The following is a 20,654-nucleotide window of genomic DNA, read 5'->3' on the forward strand; positions in this document are numbered from 1 at the left end:
ATATAATAATCAGTATATGTATTACCCATTTCCTCGCTAGAGGTCTCTTTACATAGATATATAGTTATTTTGTAGCAAATGTGTAGTTAGCGTGTAGTTACTATGTAAAAGCTGTAGCTTTGCCATCAGAACACCATTTCTTTACTTTGATTAAACCTTATTTTATGAATAATCAAATGGAAATGAGTACTAAAAATAACCAAATCTTTTAGGAAACTAATCAGTTTGTCGTGTCCAATTATTTGATCAGTGCTGAGCGCTCCAGTAATTAGTAGTTACTAATCCGAATATTAAAATCGGGGAAATGGACCTTGATGGACTCATATTCTTCGGTATATTATGAAAATGAGAAGGTATATTTTGGCATATTTCTGAGGGTCAGACGGTATATTTTATCGGTAAGTCCGCGGTCACACTGATCGCAAATAACAAACAATATTTATCAAAAAATTCGTATTAAAAATATTGCGTGCGTCAAATACAGCTACATCCGGTTATGGCAAATCGTAAATATGAGTGGATGCCGGTGCCGGAATACAAGTAAATTGCGACAATTGCGCAGCTCACACCCAAAAATAAAAATAAAAAAATGTGATAAAGATGTCGAAACTGAGAGTGAGACGAAAAGGGGAGAAGATATCAAAAACAAAAACAAATGCGGTCGAATATAATGACTAACAATGATCTGCTTAACGGGGTGGCGGGGAAAATTAGGGCGGTGCTAGGTCCCTTGGCGTTTGCTTTTCCTGGTGGCTGCAATTTCCATTTCCACGGACCTTTGCATATGAGTGTGTGTGTGTGTGTTTTTTTTTGTGGCATCCCGACTTAGAGATGAGACATCGGTGCCGCGTAACTGTAGATACCCTTCCGCGAGCTCTAGATACACCTGTTCTGTAATGGAATTTAAATTGGCGAGGACGAAACCGAGGCCAGAATTAAATATTTACTGTCCTATATAAGTTCTTCACTGGAAATCTCACTGACAAATAAAATTCCACCAAATCCGCAAAAGGTACCCCTGCGATATTCTCTGCCGTTGCCCGGATAGTGTATTGAATGTTGACCATTGGCATGGGCCATCGTGGTTTATTCTTGTTTTTGTGTTTAAGGTCGCCGCCACACCGCCCTCCCCCTCTCAGCTGGCGTATGTCTTGTGTGTGTGATTCATACTAAATATAAAGTCAACGTTTTTCTATTAGTTCCGAAGAAGTTTTCATTTACGTAGGATGCTTAGTTATGCCCCCAATTTTGTTAAAATTTAATGTGTGGCGGCATGAAAATATATCCAACTTATAATCCCGATGGTCGTTAAAGGCGACCAGATACGACCGAATGTTTCCGGATCTCAATGCAACGAAACCGAACCGAACGCCTACATTTACAGCGGTTTCTTCTGGCGGTTATCGAATGGGCGGGCGGGTAATTTCCGTAATTGAACAGTGCCGATAATCGCCATTCCATTCAATAACCCGACGCCACCTTCAACTTTATTATTCACAGAGATCGGCATGACTAACAATGAGATTGCGGCGCTGATTTAAATGGAAAACATTAAAAACAACAAACAGGCAGAGTCTGGTGATAACGACAGGACGAAAACAACAACAAAAACAACAAAACTAATAATTGCATGCAACGTCGGGGAAACCCGAGAGAGAGACCATACAGAAGTGAACCAGAAACTTAGTACTTCACCCGGGGAGGGGTATGCACCTGGTTGAGATCAGAGCAACGATGAACCGCACCGCCTCCGTTTCCCACAATCACCATCATCCTGGCGGTATGCTGGATGACCGGCAATCGTCGTATGTAGTGCACTCACACACGGACTCCGGCTGCGGTATGCCCGTGACAGAGTACGACCTATCCGACATGAGATTCTCCATTAATCTTTGGAAGAACGATCCGCCCGACTATGTCGATCTCATATGCATGATCCCTAATGGTACCATGCTGATGTTGAAGGCCCCCTCGTCGACGACAATACGGGAGATCAAGGTGGAGGTCGTTAAGCTGGCGAAGCAGAACTACCTGGGCTATATGATCAAGGATGCGTGCGACTACCAGTTCTACGGAATCTCTGTGTTCAACATCGAACCCTACACGGACGAGACGAAGCGCCTGTGCGAAGTCCAGCCCTACTTTGGTCTACTCACCCTGGGCGACCGTACCGATGCCACCAGCTTCTCCAGCGACTATGAACTAACCAAGATGGTCAGCGGCATGATTGGCAACTCATTCGATCATCACCGAACCCAAGGCACGCCCGAGATCGATGACTTTAGGCGCAGCATGACAGACCTCTGCGAGAGCATAGAGGTGGAGCGATCCCAGTTTACGTGGCAGCAGCGTCTCCTCTATGAGCATCCCCTGAGGCTGGCCGGATCGGTAGATATGCCCGAGCTAATACGTCAGCGTCATCCGACATCTGCCTTTCTGATAGTTGTTAAGAACGAGAACGATCAGAGCACGTTCACGCTGTCCGTCATGGAGAAGGACACACCGTTCTCGTTGATCGAGAGCACGCTGCAGAAGATGAACCGATCGCAGATGAAGATGAACGATCGCGCCGGCGACTATATACTGAAAGTGAGCGGCCGCGATGAGTATCTGTTCGGGGATCATCCCCTGATACAGTTCCTCTACATACAAGAGGCGCTCTCGGACTCGGCGGTGCCCAATGTGGTGCTGCAGTCTGTGATCCGGCTGGAGTCGTACATCAATCACCACAACGAGCAGAGCATGGGCCTGAAGCGTGCGCCCAAGAAGGAGCGACCTGTAGTGCTCCACAAGGCACCCACGTCGCTGTGGGACTTGGGCAACTACTTCCAGCTGACGCTCCACAGCATCAGCAATGTCAACTACGACAAAACACGGGCGTTTCGCGTGGGCGTGGATGTGGGTCTCTATCATGGCGAGCACAAGCTGTGCTCGCAGCGATCGATAGATGCGCCCAATGGCAGCTCCGACACGTTCCTCTTCAACGATCAGATCATGGACTTTGACATACAGATGCGCAATCTGCCGCGCATGACGCGGCTCTGCATCGTCATCTTTGAGGTGACCAAGTTGTCGCGCTCCAAAAAGTCATCCAACAATAAGGACAACGCCCAGAAGGATGTGTCGTACAACAAGAATCCCCTGGCCTGGGTCAACACAACGCTCTTAGACTACAAGGATCATTTGCGAACTGGCCGACAGGTGCTGTACACGTGGACATATGCGGACGATATACAGTCGGACGAGGTGTTCCATCCGCTGGGCACCATCGAACCGAATCCGCGCAAGGAGGAGTGCGCCCTGGTGCACGTTACATTCCACAGCAGTGGCGCCGAATCCGTGCGCTATCCCTGCGAGAATACTGTCCTGCAATATGCAGCGGATCGGGCAGTGGCCAGCCTACGTGAGAAGCAACAGCAGCCGGCGGAGCCGGAGAAACCACTGAAAGACCTCAAGGAGTTGCTCACCAACTACACCGGCCTGGACAAGATCTATGAGATGGTGGACCAGGATCGCAATGCCATTTGGGAGCGCAGGTAAATACCAGTCAAACCACTCCACAACTTCCATTAATTCTACAATGTGTGATCGATCTTTTTTAGGAATGATATCCTGCGCGAATTGCCAGAAGAGCTGCCGATACTGTTGCACTGCGTGTACTGGAAGGAGCGCGATGATGTGGCCGACATTTGGTACCTCCTCAAGCGGTGGCCGCTCATCTCGATTGAACGATCACTGGAATTGCTGGACTATGCCTATCCGGATCCAGCTGTACGTCGATTTGCAATCAAGTGTCTACAAATTCTCAAGTAAGGAGGCCCCCACTCAATCAACAATACCTTTACTATATTTTATTGCACTTGATAGGGATGATGATCTGCTGTTGTATCTGCTTCAACTGGTGCAGGCCATCAAGCACGAATCGTATCTGGAGAGTGATCTGGTTGTGTTATTGCTGGAGCGAGCGCTGCGCAATCAGCGTATCGGCCACTACTTCTTCTGGCATCTGCGATCCGAGATGCAAACGCCCTCAATGCAGACGCGATTCGGCCTCCTGCTGGAGGTTTATCTGAAGGGCTGCAAGCATCATGTGGCGCCGCTGCGGAAACAGCTGCAGGTGCTGGACAAGCTGAAGCAGGGCTCTGTTATAGCCAAGAAGGGCAGCAAGGAGAAGGTGAAAACCATGCTGCAGGACTTTCTGAGGGATCAGCGGAACACAGGCGTCTTCCAGAATATACAGAACCCTCTGAATCCAAGTTTTCGCTGCAGCGGCGTCACGCCCGACCAGTGCAAGGTGATGGACAGTAAGATGCGTCCGCTGTGGGTGGTGTTCGAGAATGCCGATCTGAACTCGAACGATGTGTACATTATATTCAAAAATGGCGATGATCTGCGCCAGGACATGCTCACACTGCAGATGCTGCGAGTGATGGATAAGTTGTGGAAACGAGACGGGTAAGGATGGTTCATATAATTCCTGCTCCTGGTCTCTACCACATAATTTAATAATCCTTGTTTCTCCTCAGCATGGACTTTCGCATGAATATCTACAACTGCATCAGCATGGAGCAGCGCCTGGGCATGATTGAGGTGGTTCGGCATGCGGAGACGATTGCCAATATCCAAAAGGAGAAGGGCATGTTCTCGGCCACATCGCCGTTCAAGAAGGGCTCGCTATACAGTTGGCTCAAGGAGCACAACAAGCCCGCCGATAAGCTGAACAAGGCAATCAATGAATTTACGCTTAGCTGTGCCGGCTACTGTGTGGCCACCTATGTACTGGGCGTGGCAGACCGTCATTCCGACAACATAATGGTCAAGAGGAATGGACAGGTGAGTCTATTCATCCATCCATCCATCCAGTCACTCAATCAAACAAATTCTGTATGAAAATGAAATCCTTTTTGATCCTCAGCTGTTTCACATCGACTTTGGACACATCTTGGGACACTTTAAGGAGAAGTTTGGTGTGCGCCGGGAGCGTGTACCTTTTGTGCTCACCCACGATTTTGTGTACGTCATCAACAAGGGCTGCAACGATCGCGAAGCGAAAGAGTTTTGTCACTTTCAGGAATTGTGCGAGCGCGTATGTGAAATTCAATCAGACAGAGGACAGGGCAGGACTATATCGGTTTCAATCTACCCTTTTATTGCAGGCATTTTTAACATTACGCAAACACGGCTGCCTTATCTTATCGCTGTTCTCAATGATGATTTCAACGGGACTGCCGGAACTGTCCTCCGAGAAGGATTTGAACTATCTACGCGAAACTTTGGTAAGTTGGAATCGAATGGTTGATCGATCGATAGCCACGCCCCGTCTACAATTACCATCAATTTCAGGTGCTGGACTATACGGAGGAAAAAGCACGCGAACATTTCCGGGCGAAATTCAGCGAAGCTTTGGCTAACTCCTGGAAAACTTCCCTAAATTGGGCCTCGCACAATTTCTCCAAGAACAACAAACAGTAGACAGTGAAAGACAAGCAGTACATCAAATCAACAAAGTGCAACAAGCAACGCACGATTGCACAACGGTGTGTTTCCAAAACACTATCTCTCACCCACTCGGAAGCAAAGTCCTAGAAGGATCAATTCTGAATCATTTCTGCTTAAGTTTACATTGGTACTGCCACCGCAACGGCGGGTGGGCGAGTTTCCATAAAATGCATAAAACCAAGTTCAAAACTACATATGTATGTGTTCACTATGTTAGGCCCCCCACACAACCACACACACACACACACCCCTATATAAATATATATATATATATTACATATATGTAATACGATTGATACAGTCACTCCCACAAGTGCTCCAATATAGTTTACTGTACTGCTTACTTATTTAAATGTCTGTCTCTTCGATTGCCCCATATATATATATATATATATTTGATATTTGAACAATGACCCTTGACCTTTTGGACCCTATTGTATTGTTTTTGTTGTCGTATCATCCATTTGTTGTATTGAAACCCGTGCACCTGTGCAGAAGAATGTATCCTATTATGCTATATGTATTTAATTAAGTGCGACATTTACACCATAAGTTAAAACGTTAACGTTAATTTGTTTTCTATACCTAAATTACGATGATTTATATTGTGTACTTGTACCATAATTTGTTTCCTCTCCAGCAGCAAGCAGAAAATCTGAAATTTATTGCGTGTGTGTTTCCCTGGTTTCTGTTCATTTCATAGTGTTATAGTCTTATATGTACTAGTACTTGTAATGTATTTTGTAAATCGCTGGATAATTATAATTAAATGAAACGAATTATACACATACATGCATGCATACATACATACATATATGAACGAGTGTATAGAATGTAATCAAAACAAGAAATATATAAATATGTACATACAAACATACATACATATGTATGTATGTACATCATGTGCTTCTACGTTTACGATCGAATGTATTTGTATTCGTCTCAACAACTCAATCGTGTTTCAATGGGATTGGTGGGGGGTGGAAGCGAATCGCCAGAGCAAGAACCCAAATCCAAGCGTCGAACCCTGAACACCGAACCAAATGTACATAGACGAACCGGAAGGGGCTAAGCCACCTAAGCTGATAATCCATACTGGTAGAGCCATCACCCTGTTGACCCAAGAGACCCATTTTAGAATCCATTATCAATACCAAACGATGGGTATTATTAAAGCAAGGCCCTTTGGCTCTTGGACCATATATTGATAAATATTTACCGGCCAGTAGGTCTTGATTGGTCTTATTTGCCAATTCCTGTGAAGGGGCGCCGTTTCCTGCTTCATTTTACAGCATCTTAAGGAGTCTATAACCAGTTTAAATAGCATGAGTTGATATCTCAGGTGACAGTTCCCTGTGATATACACCCTTCAAGTCCTGAATGTCGTCCAAAAAAAACTATTACTTAATAAAAATGTGGGAAAAATTTAAATAAATTATTTGTCACACATTTAGTATAGGTTTTTATTTGACATCAAGTATTCAGTTTCAGTTGCATGTATACATACATAGTAGACCTATATAAAATATATTTGTTTAAAATTAATTTTGTTTCCGTTTTACTTTACACACATACCAGCATCAAGAGGATGCAGTAATATTAAATACATATGTATATCTAAAACCCTTTTGCTTGCTGTTTCCCATTATAATTTTCGGGCTATGCCGCTCCGCTCACTGGTGGACTGTGGATACATAGTAACATACATACAATGATGGATCAATCCATCAATGCCAGCGCTCTAAACAAACTGATGGTTATGTCTACTAACACTACGGATTCAATAAAACAAAACGTCGTACACAGTACCGATCGATGCAAAAAAATGTAAAAATAAAGTAATAGTCCCTAGGCGCCTAGCTATTAGCTAATCAGTAGGTAGTAAAAACCATATGGAATTTTCATGGAAATTAATATTTTTGTTTCGTTTTGTTGTTGTTCTTGTTGTTTTGTTTAGTAAAAGGTTAACAGCAAATTGTGCAACATGTTGATACTTTTTTTCGCTTTCCGCTTGACCTCTAATGGAATCGTTTTCTGTGTATACATATATTTATCAAATATACAGCATTATATTGTTAAAATCCTTTATAAAAATAGGTGTATGTGTATTAAATATATTGGTTATTTTCTTGCTTTAAATTTTTACTTTGTTTGTTTTTGTTTTTGTGTAAAAATACTGTATATACAATTAAAATTATTTTCCTTTTTCCTACATATAAACACGTACCAGTACATACATATAAATAGTCATTTGATTTATATAAATAATTTAGAAAATATGAGAAACCGCGGTTCGTATTTTTGTTTTTTTGTCTTTTTTTTGCATTTAGGAATATAGTAGTACTTATCAGTTTCAGTTGTACGAATTTCGGCTTTAATTTAACATTTTTAGGATAAATTTTGTCAGTTTTCTGTTTCAGTATTTTGTAAATATTTTCTTTTCTTGTATATGTGAATTTTTGTACATTTTCATTTGCTTTTGATTGGGCGGGACATTGACTAAAGGCTGTACTAAGTAAAGCTATACAAATCTGGAACAATATTTGAATAGTAATGTTAATCATTATTATGGGGTTTGATTTAAGCCCCATAAGTAAAGTACATTAAACGAACAATGGAACGGGTTTGTTATTAAAAGATAGTATGGGTTTCACCACCTATTACAGGTCGAGATCTACTCATAGAACCTTTCAAACACAAAAACATGTTTTTGGGGGAATATCACAATCTTTGGCTGGATTCTGGAGTAAGGCCAGAATCAATCCAAAAAGTTATTCCAGTGGATTTACAAATATCAAATTAAAATCGTATATGGGGGTCGGTCTACTTTGTACAGCACCTCGTCGACTTCTTGCCTTTTGGACCTCGCTTTTTGGGATATCATATCTAAAGTGATTCCACCTGTAGAGCATCTGTGAATGGATTACTATTTCTCTAGATGTATTGTGGTAAATTTGTCTGTCTTCTGGGTTTATATCTTCTTGTTTTTTTTTAAATATATGTATCCCTAGTTTTCTTTACATTTCATTTTTAAAGGCACACGCTTTTTATAAAAATCTGTTCTTTTAGGTTTGTAAAATACACTTTAAATGTTAGATGCTGCGATCCATAAATAACTCTTTTATATTTCTTTATCGGTTTTTCTTTCTTTTTTTTTCTAAAAAAATTCAGGTTCAGTCTGTTTCAAGGAAATGTTTTGATGAAAAAACGTAACTCATTTTGTTTGAGATTCTTTAAGACGTGCAATTTATACATCCATCCTATAGAAAAATGCGTTAATTGTATTGTTACTTATTAGTTGGCAGAGAATAAAATTCCTTTGCATATTAAATATGTGTATCGAAGGGTTCCATTTCTCAACTGATTGTATAAATAGTTTTTTGTTTTTGTTTTGAAGGGGCTTAAAACATTTGTCGGAGTCTGTTTTGATTTCCTTGTAGCTCTTCGTTTCTTTGTTTCATTTCCGCTATTCTCGTCTCGTCTCATCTCATCTCCTTTCGTTTTGTTTGAATTTACTGCCCTAAATCGAGAACCTTAGGCTAAAACAATTCGGTTACAACTAAATTAGCAGCGAACTTATCAAATAATTGTATGTGTAGTTGAATGTCATCTTAAGCGCTACTAGTGCGGTAATGTACTTAACTCGATGGTTGGCCCATAAACTGGGGCAGCTGGGGCGTGTGTGTGTGTTTGTGTCTCAGTGCTTCGACAGATTCAGTGGTAAGTCTGAAGGAACGAAAATTGACATTAGCTCAGACCTCAGCCTCAGATGGAGTCTTAGATGGAGGGAGACTCACCTGAACTTTGTTCATTCCTTAGGCTACTATTATGAAACAATGCGGAGGAGGAGCCGGCGCCGGTAGCTGCCGCCGAGGAGGCAGATGCATTGGAGCTGGTCGGCGAAGTGGAGGCTGTGCGATGACTGGACGCTGCAGACATTAGATCGGTACTACTATCAGTCAGTTTTGGCGTGGCCAGGTGTGCAGGCGTGTGGTGTGTTAGTGCCGCGGGATGTGTCAGATGTGTATGCGGATGCGAATGCGGATGTGTATGCGGACTGGGGGCGGGCTGTCCAAACGCGGCAGCAGCTGCAGCAGCCGCCACAGCAGCTGCCCCTACGCCATTATAGCCGAACGGATGATACGGCGAGGGCGGTGACAGTCTCGCGGCCGCGGCTGCAGCCGAACTGCTGCTGGCCTGTGGATGCGGCGGCATTAACGGCGAGGCTCCCGCCTGGTAATGGTGCACCCACAACGGGTGTCTCAGGGCTGCCAGTGTGGATATGTAGGGATGGTAAAGCGACGGCGACACTACCGAGGGAATGTACGCGGCAGCTGCTGCTGCTGCCGCCGCCGCAGCGGCTGCACTACTGCCTGATGACACAGGCACCGTCGGGCTGCCGGATGATCCATTGCCGTTCACCTGCGGCGGTGGATACATATAGTAGTGCAAGGGCGAGCCGGAGGCTGGTGATCCACGCTGCAGATGCATGTGCCGACGATCTGGTGGCGATGTACTTCGGTCACCGGGCGAAGGACAGCTGCTGCTGCTGGCTGTTGGCGAGGCAAACTCGCGGCGTATCGAGGCAGTCTTCTTGGGAACGGTGCGAGGTGTGGTAGCGGGGGAGGCTGTCGTGCAACGGGGCGGTGATAGATCTTGCGACGCTAAGCCGCCACCTCCTCCTCCGTGTGAAATGTGTGGCGAAACCGCTGATCCAGTCGACGTTGATGATCGACCCCCGGCTCCAGAATAGTGATCTCTGTAGAACGAATGACCATAGTCCACGGGCAGCGGCGACCCAGCCGTGTAGGGGGGCGAGCGTTTCTTACTGACAGCATGTGAGGGGGACTTTCCACCGGCGGCACCACCACCCGCACCATTGCTGCCGCTCATATCGGGCGACTTGGGCGAGCTGAGTAGGGAGCGTGGATAGTTTCCGGAATTGCCATACAACGAATGCTGATGATGCACATTGCTGATGATGGCCGCCGGATGGTCGATGGTCTTCTTGGAAGATGACGAGGAGGAGGATGATGAGCTGCCACTGCCTCCGCCCAGGAGAGAGTGTATGCTGTATGAGCTGTTCAGGCGTGTGGGCTGCGATGCCGGTACCGGGGCTGGCGATGTGGTTGGTGTGCTGCTGCTGGGCTTTCCTTGTGGCGGTGCCAGATTCATAGGCGCTGACTTGCTGGGCGGCGCCGAAGCCTTGGCACGGCTGCGTTTACCACCGGCCCCACCACCACTGCTACTGCCTCCGCTTCCGCTGCCATTGTTTACACATCCATTGTCCTCCAGCGACACCTTCTCAAACTCGCGTAGGATGCGCTTCCTGGGCGAGACATGCTGATGATGGTACTCGACTAGACGGCTGGCTGCCGCGGCCGACGATGGTGGCGAAACCTAAAAGATTGTGCGTTAGTTTTCAGCTATTTTGGGGGGACATGGACAGAGCCCAACTTACCTTGTGCGTCAGTGAGTGACTTAGATTCCCGATGGCTCCGCCACCGCTGCGCTCTGCTGCCGTGCCTGCCGCCACTGTCGACGCTGGTGCCTTGGACAATTGCTCTAGACGTGCTGGCACCCCATCGATAAGTTTCTGAATGATGCTGCTGAGCTTGGCTCTGGGTTTCGGCATTTTAAGTCTTCTGTCTGCTCGCGGCGTCTTGTGATCGCCATTTACTTCGCTGCCAGTGTTGCCGGTGCTGCTGCCGTTTACCGTCGTTGTCCGTATCAACGGCGGTTTTGGAGGTTCATTAACTGTCATCGACATGGCATCTTCATCCTCACTCGTGTTCATCTTCTCCGCAGCTGCAGCGGAAGGAGCAGTCTCTTCAACCGTTGGCTCGACTTTAACTATTGTCTCAGCCTTCAGCTCAGGGGCTTCCTCAATTGACTCGCGGTTATCATTGATTTCGGCCTTATTCGACTCCGTTTCGGGCATTTCTTCCGGTTCTACTTTGATCGTTTCTGGTTTTTCCGTTTTAATCTCATTTGCACTTTCTGCTGAAGCCTCCGCTGCAGCAGCGCCGGTACCTGTGCCAGTGCCAGTGCCACCTTCAGCTATTTCTCCGCTTTCGGCCTTCAGTGTCTCATCGCCATTCTCCGCCTTGACCATTTCGAAGATTGGCTGCTGATCCTCGCTCTGGACAATGGGCTCGTGTGGTCGTCGTCGCTTGCGTGAAGCTGTCTGCAGGGCAGCCCTGCTAAGGACACTGTGCCTGGGACGATGGTAATAGAGCGACAGTTCTTTGGATATGCCGCGTCGTGGTCTCGACTGTTTCCAGGGCTGATCTCGTTGCCACGGCGATGATTGTATCGAGCTATTGTCATCCGAAACTGCAAACACACAAATTAATTTGTTGCTCAGAAATTCTCATGCCCGCTTCATGGTATAGCTAATGGTTAGTCAAATGCCAAATGGGTAACACTTACAGCTCAGAGATGTGGAATTCTCGTTCTTTGGATACGTTGTCGTCACTGCAGACGTTGGGGTCACGGTGGCCGAGGTGGCCGCGGATGGGGGGCGAAATGTCTTGCGCGTTACTGACACCCATCCGCTCTTATCGCCGTCCTTCGAACGTGCCAGTTCCAATATGAATTTGCCATCTGTTGCGCAGAAGATGGATGTTGTTTGTTGTTTTATCTTTACGGAAATGGGTTTAGGTTTATGTTTTAAACTTGCCTTTAAAGAACTGCAAACGACCGCCGTAGCCGGCCGTGCTATTGTTGCTGTGCGTCGATATCGGATGCCTGCCCATATCAAAGCTGCTGTTGCTGTTGCTGCCAGCACCCTTCCCGCTCTTCAGCGATCCTGTGGGCGCCATGGATGCGGCAACGGCGGCGGTGGCACTCGGCACACTGCTTAAGGAACTGTAGTCCAGCACACCGCCCATTACATCGACTGGCTTGGGACCAGAGCCGACGAGGGCACTAGTCGCTGCCACCGTAGCAGATGCCGCCATCGCTGAAGAGCTGCTGCTTGTTGGGCTTGGGCTGGGCCTGCGACTGGGACTGTTGCTGCTTCTAGTTGTCTTTGTTGTGGGCGTGCTGACATGCGGCAAAAAGCCATTTGATGAGGCTGGATGAGCTGATGTTGATGATGATGACAATGTTGAGGAGGGCGTCGGCGTCCTGCCTGCTGTCGTGCTAGTGCTCGTGCTTAGGTTCGCGGGCAGGGGCGGGGGCAGTGGAAAGCTGCCGTTCAAACCATTTTTGAGTAGAAACTGTGCTGCCGCCTCTGCAATTATGCGTTCGTTGCTGTTGCTGTCGTTGCTGTTGTTGTTGGAGTTGTTGCTGCTGCTGTTACTGTTAATGGTACTTTTATGCTCATCGGTCATTGTTGTCTGTCTGTTGCACTCTGTTACAATTGTGACGTCATTTAGAGTTGGCCTTCAAAGAAAAACATTTTCATGTGTTTGCAAAATGATTTTCGTTGATTAAAAATTAACTCCAGTTCGGTTTTCTAATTGGTTTCATACAATTTAAATACAATTTTCATTTTGTTTTTGTTGTAAATTCCTCGCGCACAGTCCGCAGCCGGGACATAACTCAACGACGACGGCGTCGCGTATCAAAATATGCCAGCTCGGCACGGCAATGGGAGCGTCTGGTCTGGGTACCATTTTCGTGTTTTGGAAACTGAACAATTTACTTTATTGCACACATGGCCCACAGCATTTTCGGCCGCCGTTTATCGCTGCATTTACTTTGTCTTATATGTTTTCACGCACAGAGTTTACTATTGGCATAGGCATTGGGGCTGGCTGCTGCTGGCGGAAGAGCAGAGCACAAAGAGAGGAAGAGCACAAAACGAAGTGGGAAAAGGAGGAGATAAAATAGAAAAAACGTTCTCCAATTACCATCAGCAGATATCGATATCCGATAATGCGCGTAATAGGCTGTGGCCACGTGCGACCACGCTGGTCAGCAAACAAATTATTAATTCAACTGATTTAAACCAATAAATTAATAAATAAATTTTAAAATTATCAACCAACAAGAGTGTGACCGCGGATTTGTCTAAACCGTCTGACCCTCAGAAATATACCGTCGGATCCTCTTAAATATACCGGAAAATACCGATGAAAACAAAATGAACGAACTTAACCCACTTAGCCCCCTTCTATATAAAAAAGTGGAAAACTGTAGTAAATTCTCCTAATTTTAATTTATTTAAAATTACAAGCAAACATTTTACTGGCTTCTGTTCCCTAAGCCAATTTTCCCTCACCACTATATTCCTCAAATGGAAGACAACATACATAGTGAGGAGCAAAAACTACTGCCTATTGCAGTTACCAGCACTGCCGGAACTGGGACTAAAACAGCTGATGAACTGGAACTAATCATCGAACTGGAACTGGAACCATTTGCATGGTATTTATTTGTTACAATCTGCAAACAAAATTTTTGTATGGGCGCTATTTTAGTATTTTTTTGTTACAATTCCATACAATTTTTTTTGAAAATCTGATAGCCTGGTATTTGTTTGGTATATCGCAGATGGAGTGGGAAAATTTTATAATAATTAATACAGTTAAGGAACATTTATAATTAATTTATTTTTATAATAATAATACAGATAAATTCAGATAATAAGGAACATTTATAATTATTATATTTTTATAATAATGAATACAGATAAATTAACGAGTAATTTCTGCGAATTTGGGCGTGTTTAACAACAATATTATGCCAATTATTATGGTCTTCTTTTAGCTCTGCCATTTGGTGAGCTTGCGTAGTTGCGTACGCCATAATTTCGTTCATTGGAGATCTATTCGGCGTCGAGAAGTACTTCTCCACCATCTTCCGGATGGCCTCCACCTCGATCCTATTTCCATCGTCGGTCGGCGTCCCTGAGAATATTTTCGCTCAATTGGCCATTAGATTTTTGTCCAGTCCCAGTTTGGAGTTTGCAGCTATATCAACATACATATACTGGTACCTGTTGAAATATATATTTGGATGATTTGTATTTATAAAAGCGAAATAATTCACCATATATGTACATATATACATAGGTAAATTTGCTGCCGGCTGAAAATATTAAATAAATATATATATATATAAATGTCTGAATTGTACAAGTAATATTAATTATTTAAACACTTACGATACCCATTAAATAGTACTCGTCAAAGTACAAAAAAAAGGGGTTTCTTTTGAAGGAACAGATGCGCCGGACGCTCCAAAAACTTTATAAGCCGCTTAAGTTCTCCAACATTTGTTGTCCTATCAAAGTTTAAAAACAAATACTCCATGATATTTTTAATTGTTGGTGTTCTTGGAGATTCGGTCGACCCTCCCGCTCCGCTATGAGCCATTGTGGGCATACTCTTCGGCTATGGAGGTATTGAGGGAAATCTCCGCTCCCGACGAGGCGGCTGTTGCTGTCGCTTGTGACGTGGTGGGCTGATGCACGGTCGAGGGAAGGTGAAAAATGTTGCTCACATCGCTGACTTCTGCAAAAGCGGCTTGCGTCGATGACACTGAGAGAAAAAAAATAGATGTCGGAAACCGCCAAACAGGCGCCCACCAGCTCCTCAAATGGCATGGAATCTGCCTCATGAAGGGACGATGCTTGGGAGGCGCGCTTCGATATTTGACCACTTAGAGACCACACAGAATTATTCATATCTCTGCTCGTCTTGGTCCGCTTTAACGATAAAGAAAGCCGATTAGCCGATATGTCTGCAATCGATTTCTCTAAATATCTTTACTGTTTTTTCTACAGAAGCAACAGGTTTTAATAGTCGTATTGTTGTTGTGATTTTGAACCTAAACCGCCAACATGAACTTTTACAAATGTCATACTGTCAACCTAACAATAAAAAAATATTACAATCGGGCCGATTCCGATGAGGAGGAGGGGGACAAGCAACAGGAACAGGACAAAAAACAGGATGATTCATCATCAGCGGCGAATGAACTCCATGACGAAGATGAACACGAACGGGAACAGGAAGATGAACAAGTTGATGAACGGCACGGAGCATGGCCACCTGCAGAGGAAGTCTCCGACATTGAATCGCAGTCAACATCGTTGACGCTACCTACACCGTCGACGACATCAAAGGCCCTATCATCGTGGTCCAATCCTAGTTCAAATGCTTGCGGGGAAGCAAATATTGAACAGAGCAAATCAAAAAAAAATTATTTAAATTCTGTCAAAAATAATAGTGGAATATTTTGTCAAAAATAGGCTCCTTATGAGCAAACGAAATGCCAGAGATTTGGCCAATACCATAAAAATATTATATCCATTTGAAAATCAAAATTGGCAAGGAGGAGGAGGAAAGGAATACAGGAAGCATATAAACGAAGAATGGACCAACTGCTGTATTACAGAACAGAACAGATAAATTCTGTAAATTCTGTTTGATTCTGTTCATTTCATTCTGTTCATTTCATTATTATTATTATTATTATTATTCATCATTTCAATGTTCATGTTTCATATTATATTATTCATATTCATATTATATTATAATATATTATAAACGATACGCGGTGTAAGATGTTTTCAGTATGGATGGCTTATTGGGATCGGCGACAGCTTTGACCAGTGATTGAGTGCATCTTCGAGATGCCTGGCTACCAACTAATTATGAATAAATGGGCCTCACCTTTTCCAAAATTAACTGATCTGGTGCTATTTCCCTGTCCGTCTGCCGTTGCAATGAAAAGGATGGAAGAGCCCAACATTCTCTTGCGCTGGTGCTGGCACTGTCGCTGTCGCTCGCGCTGTCGCTGACGCTGCTTCTCCAGCAGGTGTGCAATGATATAGTTATTTTGCGTTAAAATAACTGCACATAGTTTTTTTCTTCTCTCTATATCCATTTCGCTCAGAATTTTGTATTTTTTACCGGGTTATTCTTCTTCTTCTTCTTATCCTCCTCCTCCTCTTCTCATCTCCTTCTGTGTTGCAGTTTCCAGCACTGTCTGTGCCCTGACCAGTTGTAGGCGTTTAAAAGTAAAGAAACAACGTCGACGTTTTGCAGCACTAGTTACAAGTTGACACAAATTTGCACATGAGCATAAAACGGGCTGCATAAATCAGGCCATAAATCACGGGGCACGCGGATCCGCAGTGCGTACGCTATGCAAATTAATACGGCTACAATCAAAGTGCCGGCGATAAACTGCTAGCTGGATGGCTGGCTGGGCGAGTTACGTTACACTTATCGCCAGTGGAGGCGCTGCCAAGACGCCGCCAACGAGTCCTTCGTCAATTCTTTGTTGTCCTCCCACACTTAAATATAAATAGCGGAAATTTGTTTCATCCATGTTAAGCACCGTTGTTTTTTTATAGAATAAAATGTTTATTTAGGTCCAGAAGGTAAACATCAAGCGATTATGTTATGTTATGCTAAATGCATTCACTTTAGCTAGATAAATACTTATGATTTGCAAGTGTCCTTTTATTGGGTTTAATACTGTTTGCATGCTACGAGTCGGTTATTTCAATGATGAGCACGGAATAAATTATATTTGAATAGCCTATGCGTATGCGTGTAGCTGGAATACAACCATCTGCTTCATCTTTTTCAGCTTCTTAAATTTAAACACAACTCATTTTGTCTCATCGCTTCTCAGACTCCTCCTCAATCTGCTCAGTCAATGAGCCGTGATAAATATAGCCTAAATATGTATGTATTTCTAATGCAAAATATAATATAAATCTTATGCCGTCTATATACTCGTTTGTAGTACATATGTATATTATGTATTATGTATTGGGGGGCATGCTGCCATTGTTAGAATCGAGTTGGGTTTGATATGGGTCAGAAGTCGTCAATTGCACAGGAATAGTTAAGAATAGATGCTTATTAGGTATTGCACAGAGTAAATTGTAAAATCGTCACAACAAAGGGCACACAATATAAAAAAAATTAAATTTAGTTTTCCTTTCCATATGCCAACATAATTTAAATATCACAGACGTTTTGCCAATTTTTTAACTAATTCTCCATTTTGCGTGTTAATTTTGCATGCCAAATCGGGAAGTACAGAGAGTGAGGAATAAGTCAATAAAGGAGATAGATTCATAAAAAACGGTTCCAACCGCTGTTTCGATGCACCCTACAAGTCTCAACATATGAGGGTTGACCACTTGTATAGTGCATGGGGCACCGCACCGCACCGCACCCAACCATAATCCCAATCAGGATCGGGGCGCAACATATACTCGTACATATCTAAATGTCAGTCAAGGGTTGAAACGAAATCAAGTCTTGTGTTGAACATGGCACATAATTGCTAAAAGAAAACTGGAGCCAAGCCTATGAAGGTGAACCTCTATCCTTATAATATAAATGGGTTTAAGTATGTAATACTATGTATTCTCGAAATTCTGGACGAATTTGAGCGTAAAGTGTGTGTGTGTGTGTGTATGTGATGATATATCATTCTGTTGGGTGCCATCTTACCATCCCCGCCTAGTGCATGTTATCCACCCTGCCTGATGGCAGACCCAAAGCGGCGCTCAGATTTAGTCCTTGTGGAACGGCGACACCGACACCGACGCCAACGCCCACACCTGTACCCAAGTTACCTTCGCTCTCACTCTTCCAGGAGGATACCGGTATGTGGGGAGCCGGTAGGCAGTTGCGCAGCGTTTGCACAATCTGAATGGTGTCCATGAGTGCTGCAAATGAAGTCAGTGTCTAATATCGCAGACGAATACGAATAAACCGGTTCTCCCTCTACTTACTCTTCTGCAGACTCTCGCTCTGCTTGCCGTAGGGCTTGCACATGGATGGACGTATGTAGGTCTTCATGCGAGACATGTTCCGCATAAGTTCGGAGAAAATGCGTACAATCTTGTCCTGCCCAACGGCCATGTGGTCCATGCGATTGGCATCGCTGGTGGCCCAGGCCCCGTTGTGCAGGGCCAGCAGATCTTTGTTCGATTCAATCGAATCAAGATTTGAGCTGCAAAGAGAAACACTTGTGATTAACATTAACTAAAAACTAATAAATGCCATCAAACTAACCGCAAGGAATCAGCTACATTCTTATGTGAGAGCTGATCCAGCGACGAGTGCGAGGAAGACGATGAAGATGAGTGCGGCGACTGCGATGGCGGTGGCATTTGATGGTGATGGGTTTGCGAACTGACACCAGAACCGACAGACGTGGATGTGCTGGCGACCGGAGGTGGTTGCTGATTCGCAGCCACGGCGGCGGCCACTGCCTGCGATTGCATCAGTCCCTGGATCTGCAAATTGGCTGCTGCTGCAGCCACGGCCATGGGATCAAAATGCTTGGGATCCAGTTGAGCAAATACACGCTGTTTTTCCAGCGGGCTCAAGTTGCTTAGCTTCTCGAGACTCTGCTGGGCAAGCACGCGATTCTGTTGCTGTATCAGAGCCGCCGTAAGCTGCTGCTGGTGCTTGGCCTGCGCCTGGGCCTGCTGCTGTTGCTGTTGTTGCTGCTGTTGTTGCTGCTGTTGCTGCTGCTGTTGTTGCTGCTGCTGCTGCTGCTGTTGATGATGTGCGGCGGCAGCACTGATCTGGGAGAGCTGCGTCTGAATGCTGTTCTGCTGCTGCTTGGTCAGATGCTGGAGCTGTGGAGGTACTGGAACCTGCGCCACCTTGGAGCCCGTCGACTTGGATAAGTCAATTTCCACATTGCTTGAGCTGGTGCTGCTGGCAGCGCTGGAGGCAGACCCAGCTGCAGCACTTGATCCGGCTGCACTGCTGGGCGGCAGATGGGAGAGTCGCTGCAAAAAGTCGGGCGTATTTACGCCAGGATACTGTTGTTCCATGAATGGCATGGGCGAGATGCCCATGTGGTTCTTGTAGTAACGGCAGGCTGGGCTGGGGCAGGACTGGACTACCTCGATGATGAACTCCTTCTCCATACCGAACTGATCCCGGCCAATCGTGTAGGACTCGATGACAGCCCGCACCGTGGCGTCCACACTTAGATGAAGCCCGTGTGGGCCGGACATGTGCTTCAGCATGACCGCATTGGCGAAATGCTCAAAAGGCAGGACAATCTTTCCATTGTCACGCAGAATCAGACGACCCTGGGAGTCCAGCGTCAGACGATTGGCCAGAACCCTATTCATGGAGGAGACGAACTTGATTGAGTGGAGGGCACTTTTAGATACACTCGCTACGCTTATATACTTACTGCAGGTAGGCGGCGCTGGGCAGCATGGCGTTTTCCTTCAAATCGCTGAAGCACTGCAGCAGCTCGGCGCTCGGGTTCCAGCCCTTGTTCTGCAAATAGAGCTGGAGCAGCATGTAGAGCTTCTCGGTCACATAGCCCACGCCGGGCAGTCCGGCATTCGGCTGCGGCAACATGTCGCTGTGTGACGCCCCGCTGGCCACGCCCCCGACTCCAGGACCCTTGGATAGTGCCGCCTTCATCGTCTCCGATAGATCCAATTTATAGTTCTCTGGGTAGAAGTGCTTAACGTGCTCCTGCAACAATTGATACACAGGCCGCATACCATGAAATCCCACACAGACACGCCTACACATACACAAACGGCCACCACTACCACCCACTTACCAAATTGTTCATTTTCGGCTGTGGGCTGCTGTCTGGCTACTGCAGCGGCATCTATTTGCTGGGACGCCACCAATGCATTTTGGAATCGGGACGCTAACGGCTCATAGGAGCTCTCCAATTGGAATAGGGACGAGACTGCACTAATTGGGAGACAAAAGGAGAAAAAACTGTATCCTGGCGAATTTGTTGTCCTTGCAAGGATCAGTGTGACCGCGGGCTTATTGAACAAATATACCGCCTGACCATCAAAAATATGATAAAATATACCTTTTCATTTTCATAATATACCGAAATATACTGAAGGACAGGAAAAGATTGCATTGATATTCGTTGACTTTGATATTCCGTTTAATGTTAATAGCTTTGTAGCCCTCTCAGCTCTAAACAAATAAATTTATCGAATTCCTCAATAAATTCTGTTCAGGATTGGCTAGTTTTCAGAACTCTTTTTCATTGGATTGTTTACATAATAAGGTTCAAACAAAATGGCCAAAGAGTAGAACGTAAGTGTGTACCGGAATTTGACGTCAGTGTTGCTGGTCAACCAAACTTCTTCTACGCGTTTGGACTTTTGTATACCATATTTCCTTTAATTGATGAACTGATGAATTATAAACGTTTTGTTCCAA

At 45.0% G+C, this 20,654-nt stretch overlaps 3 protein-coding genes across 5 annotated transcripts; 1 reads left to right on the forward strand and 2 right to left on the reverse strand.

Moving 5' to 3' along the window:
* Window positions 1-405: 405 nt before the first annotated feature.
* LOC111077835 (phosphatidylinositol 4,5-bisphosphate 3-kinase catalytic subunit delta isoform) lies at window positions 406-6,440 on the forward strand. The gene is made up of 8 exons (XM_022372259.2): window positions 406-540; window positions 1,501-3,536; window positions 3,603-3,809; window positions 3,868-4,455; window positions 4,527-4,833; window positions 4,916-5,086; window positions 5,157-5,276; window positions 5,344-6,440. Exons 2-8 carry the CDS (start codon window positions 1,708-1,710, stop codon window positions 5,470-5,472), a joined length of 3,351 nt encoding a protein of 1,116 aa, XP_022227951.2. The 5' UTR covers window positions 406-540; window positions 1,501-1,707; the 3' UTR covers window positions 5,473-6,440.
* LOC111077813 (ras guanine nucleotide exchange factor B) lies at window positions 786-20,237 on the reverse strand. Of its 2 annotated transcripts, XR_005968641.1 has the most exons (6): window positions 20,026-20,237; window positions 19,642-19,934; window positions 18,498-19,568; window positions 18,215-18,435; window positions 17,876-18,148; window positions 786-804 (listed from the first exon to the last, which is right to left on the reverse strand). XR_005968641.1 is itself a non-coding variant. In XM_022372234.2 (5 exons), the coding sequence occupies exons 1-5, from the start codon at window positions 20,035-20,037 to the stop codon at window positions 17,940-17,942; spliced, it is 1,806 nt and encodes a 601-aa protein (XP_022227926.2). In that variant the 5' UTR covers window positions 20,038-20,237; the 3' UTR covers window positions 17,137-17,939. The 2 variants fall into 2 exon arrangements, 1 of the variants encoding a protein (XP_022227926.2); XM_022372234.2 differs by lacking the exon at window positions 786-804 and having other exon boundaries at window positions 17,137-18,148.
* On the reverse strand, window positions 7,696-13,503 carry LOC111077812 (protein hairless). 2 transcript variants are annotated; one of them, XM_022372233.2, is made up of 6 exons: window positions 13,359-13,503; window positions 12,182-12,888; window positions 11,932-12,105; window positions 10,961-11,835; window positions 9,297-10,899; window positions 7,696-9,225 (listed from the first exon to the last, which is right to left on the reverse strand). In XM_022372233.2, the coding sequence occupies exons 2-6, from the start codon at window positions 12,834-12,836 to the stop codon at window positions 9,197-9,199; spliced, it is 3,336 nt and encodes a 1,111-aa protein (XP_022227925.2). In that variant the 5' UTR covers window positions 12,837-12,888; window positions 13,359-13,503; the 3' UTR covers window positions 7,696-9,196. The 2 variants fall into 2 exon arrangements, with proteins under 2 accessions (XP_022227925.2, XP_022227924.2); XM_022372232.2 differs by lacking the exon at window positions 13,359-13,503 and adding an exon at window positions 12,978-13,342.
* Window positions 20,238-20,654: the final 417 nt, after the last annotated feature.

Source organism: Drosophila obscura, unplaced genomic scaffold (genome assembly GCF_018151105.1).
Source record: "Drosophila obscura isolate BZ-5 IFL unplaced genomic scaffold, ASM1815110v1 contig_150, whole genome shotgun sequence".
Taxonomy (NCBI): domain Eukaryota; kingdom Metazoa; phylum Arthropoda; class Insecta; order Diptera; family Drosophilidae; genus Drosophila; species Drosophila obscura.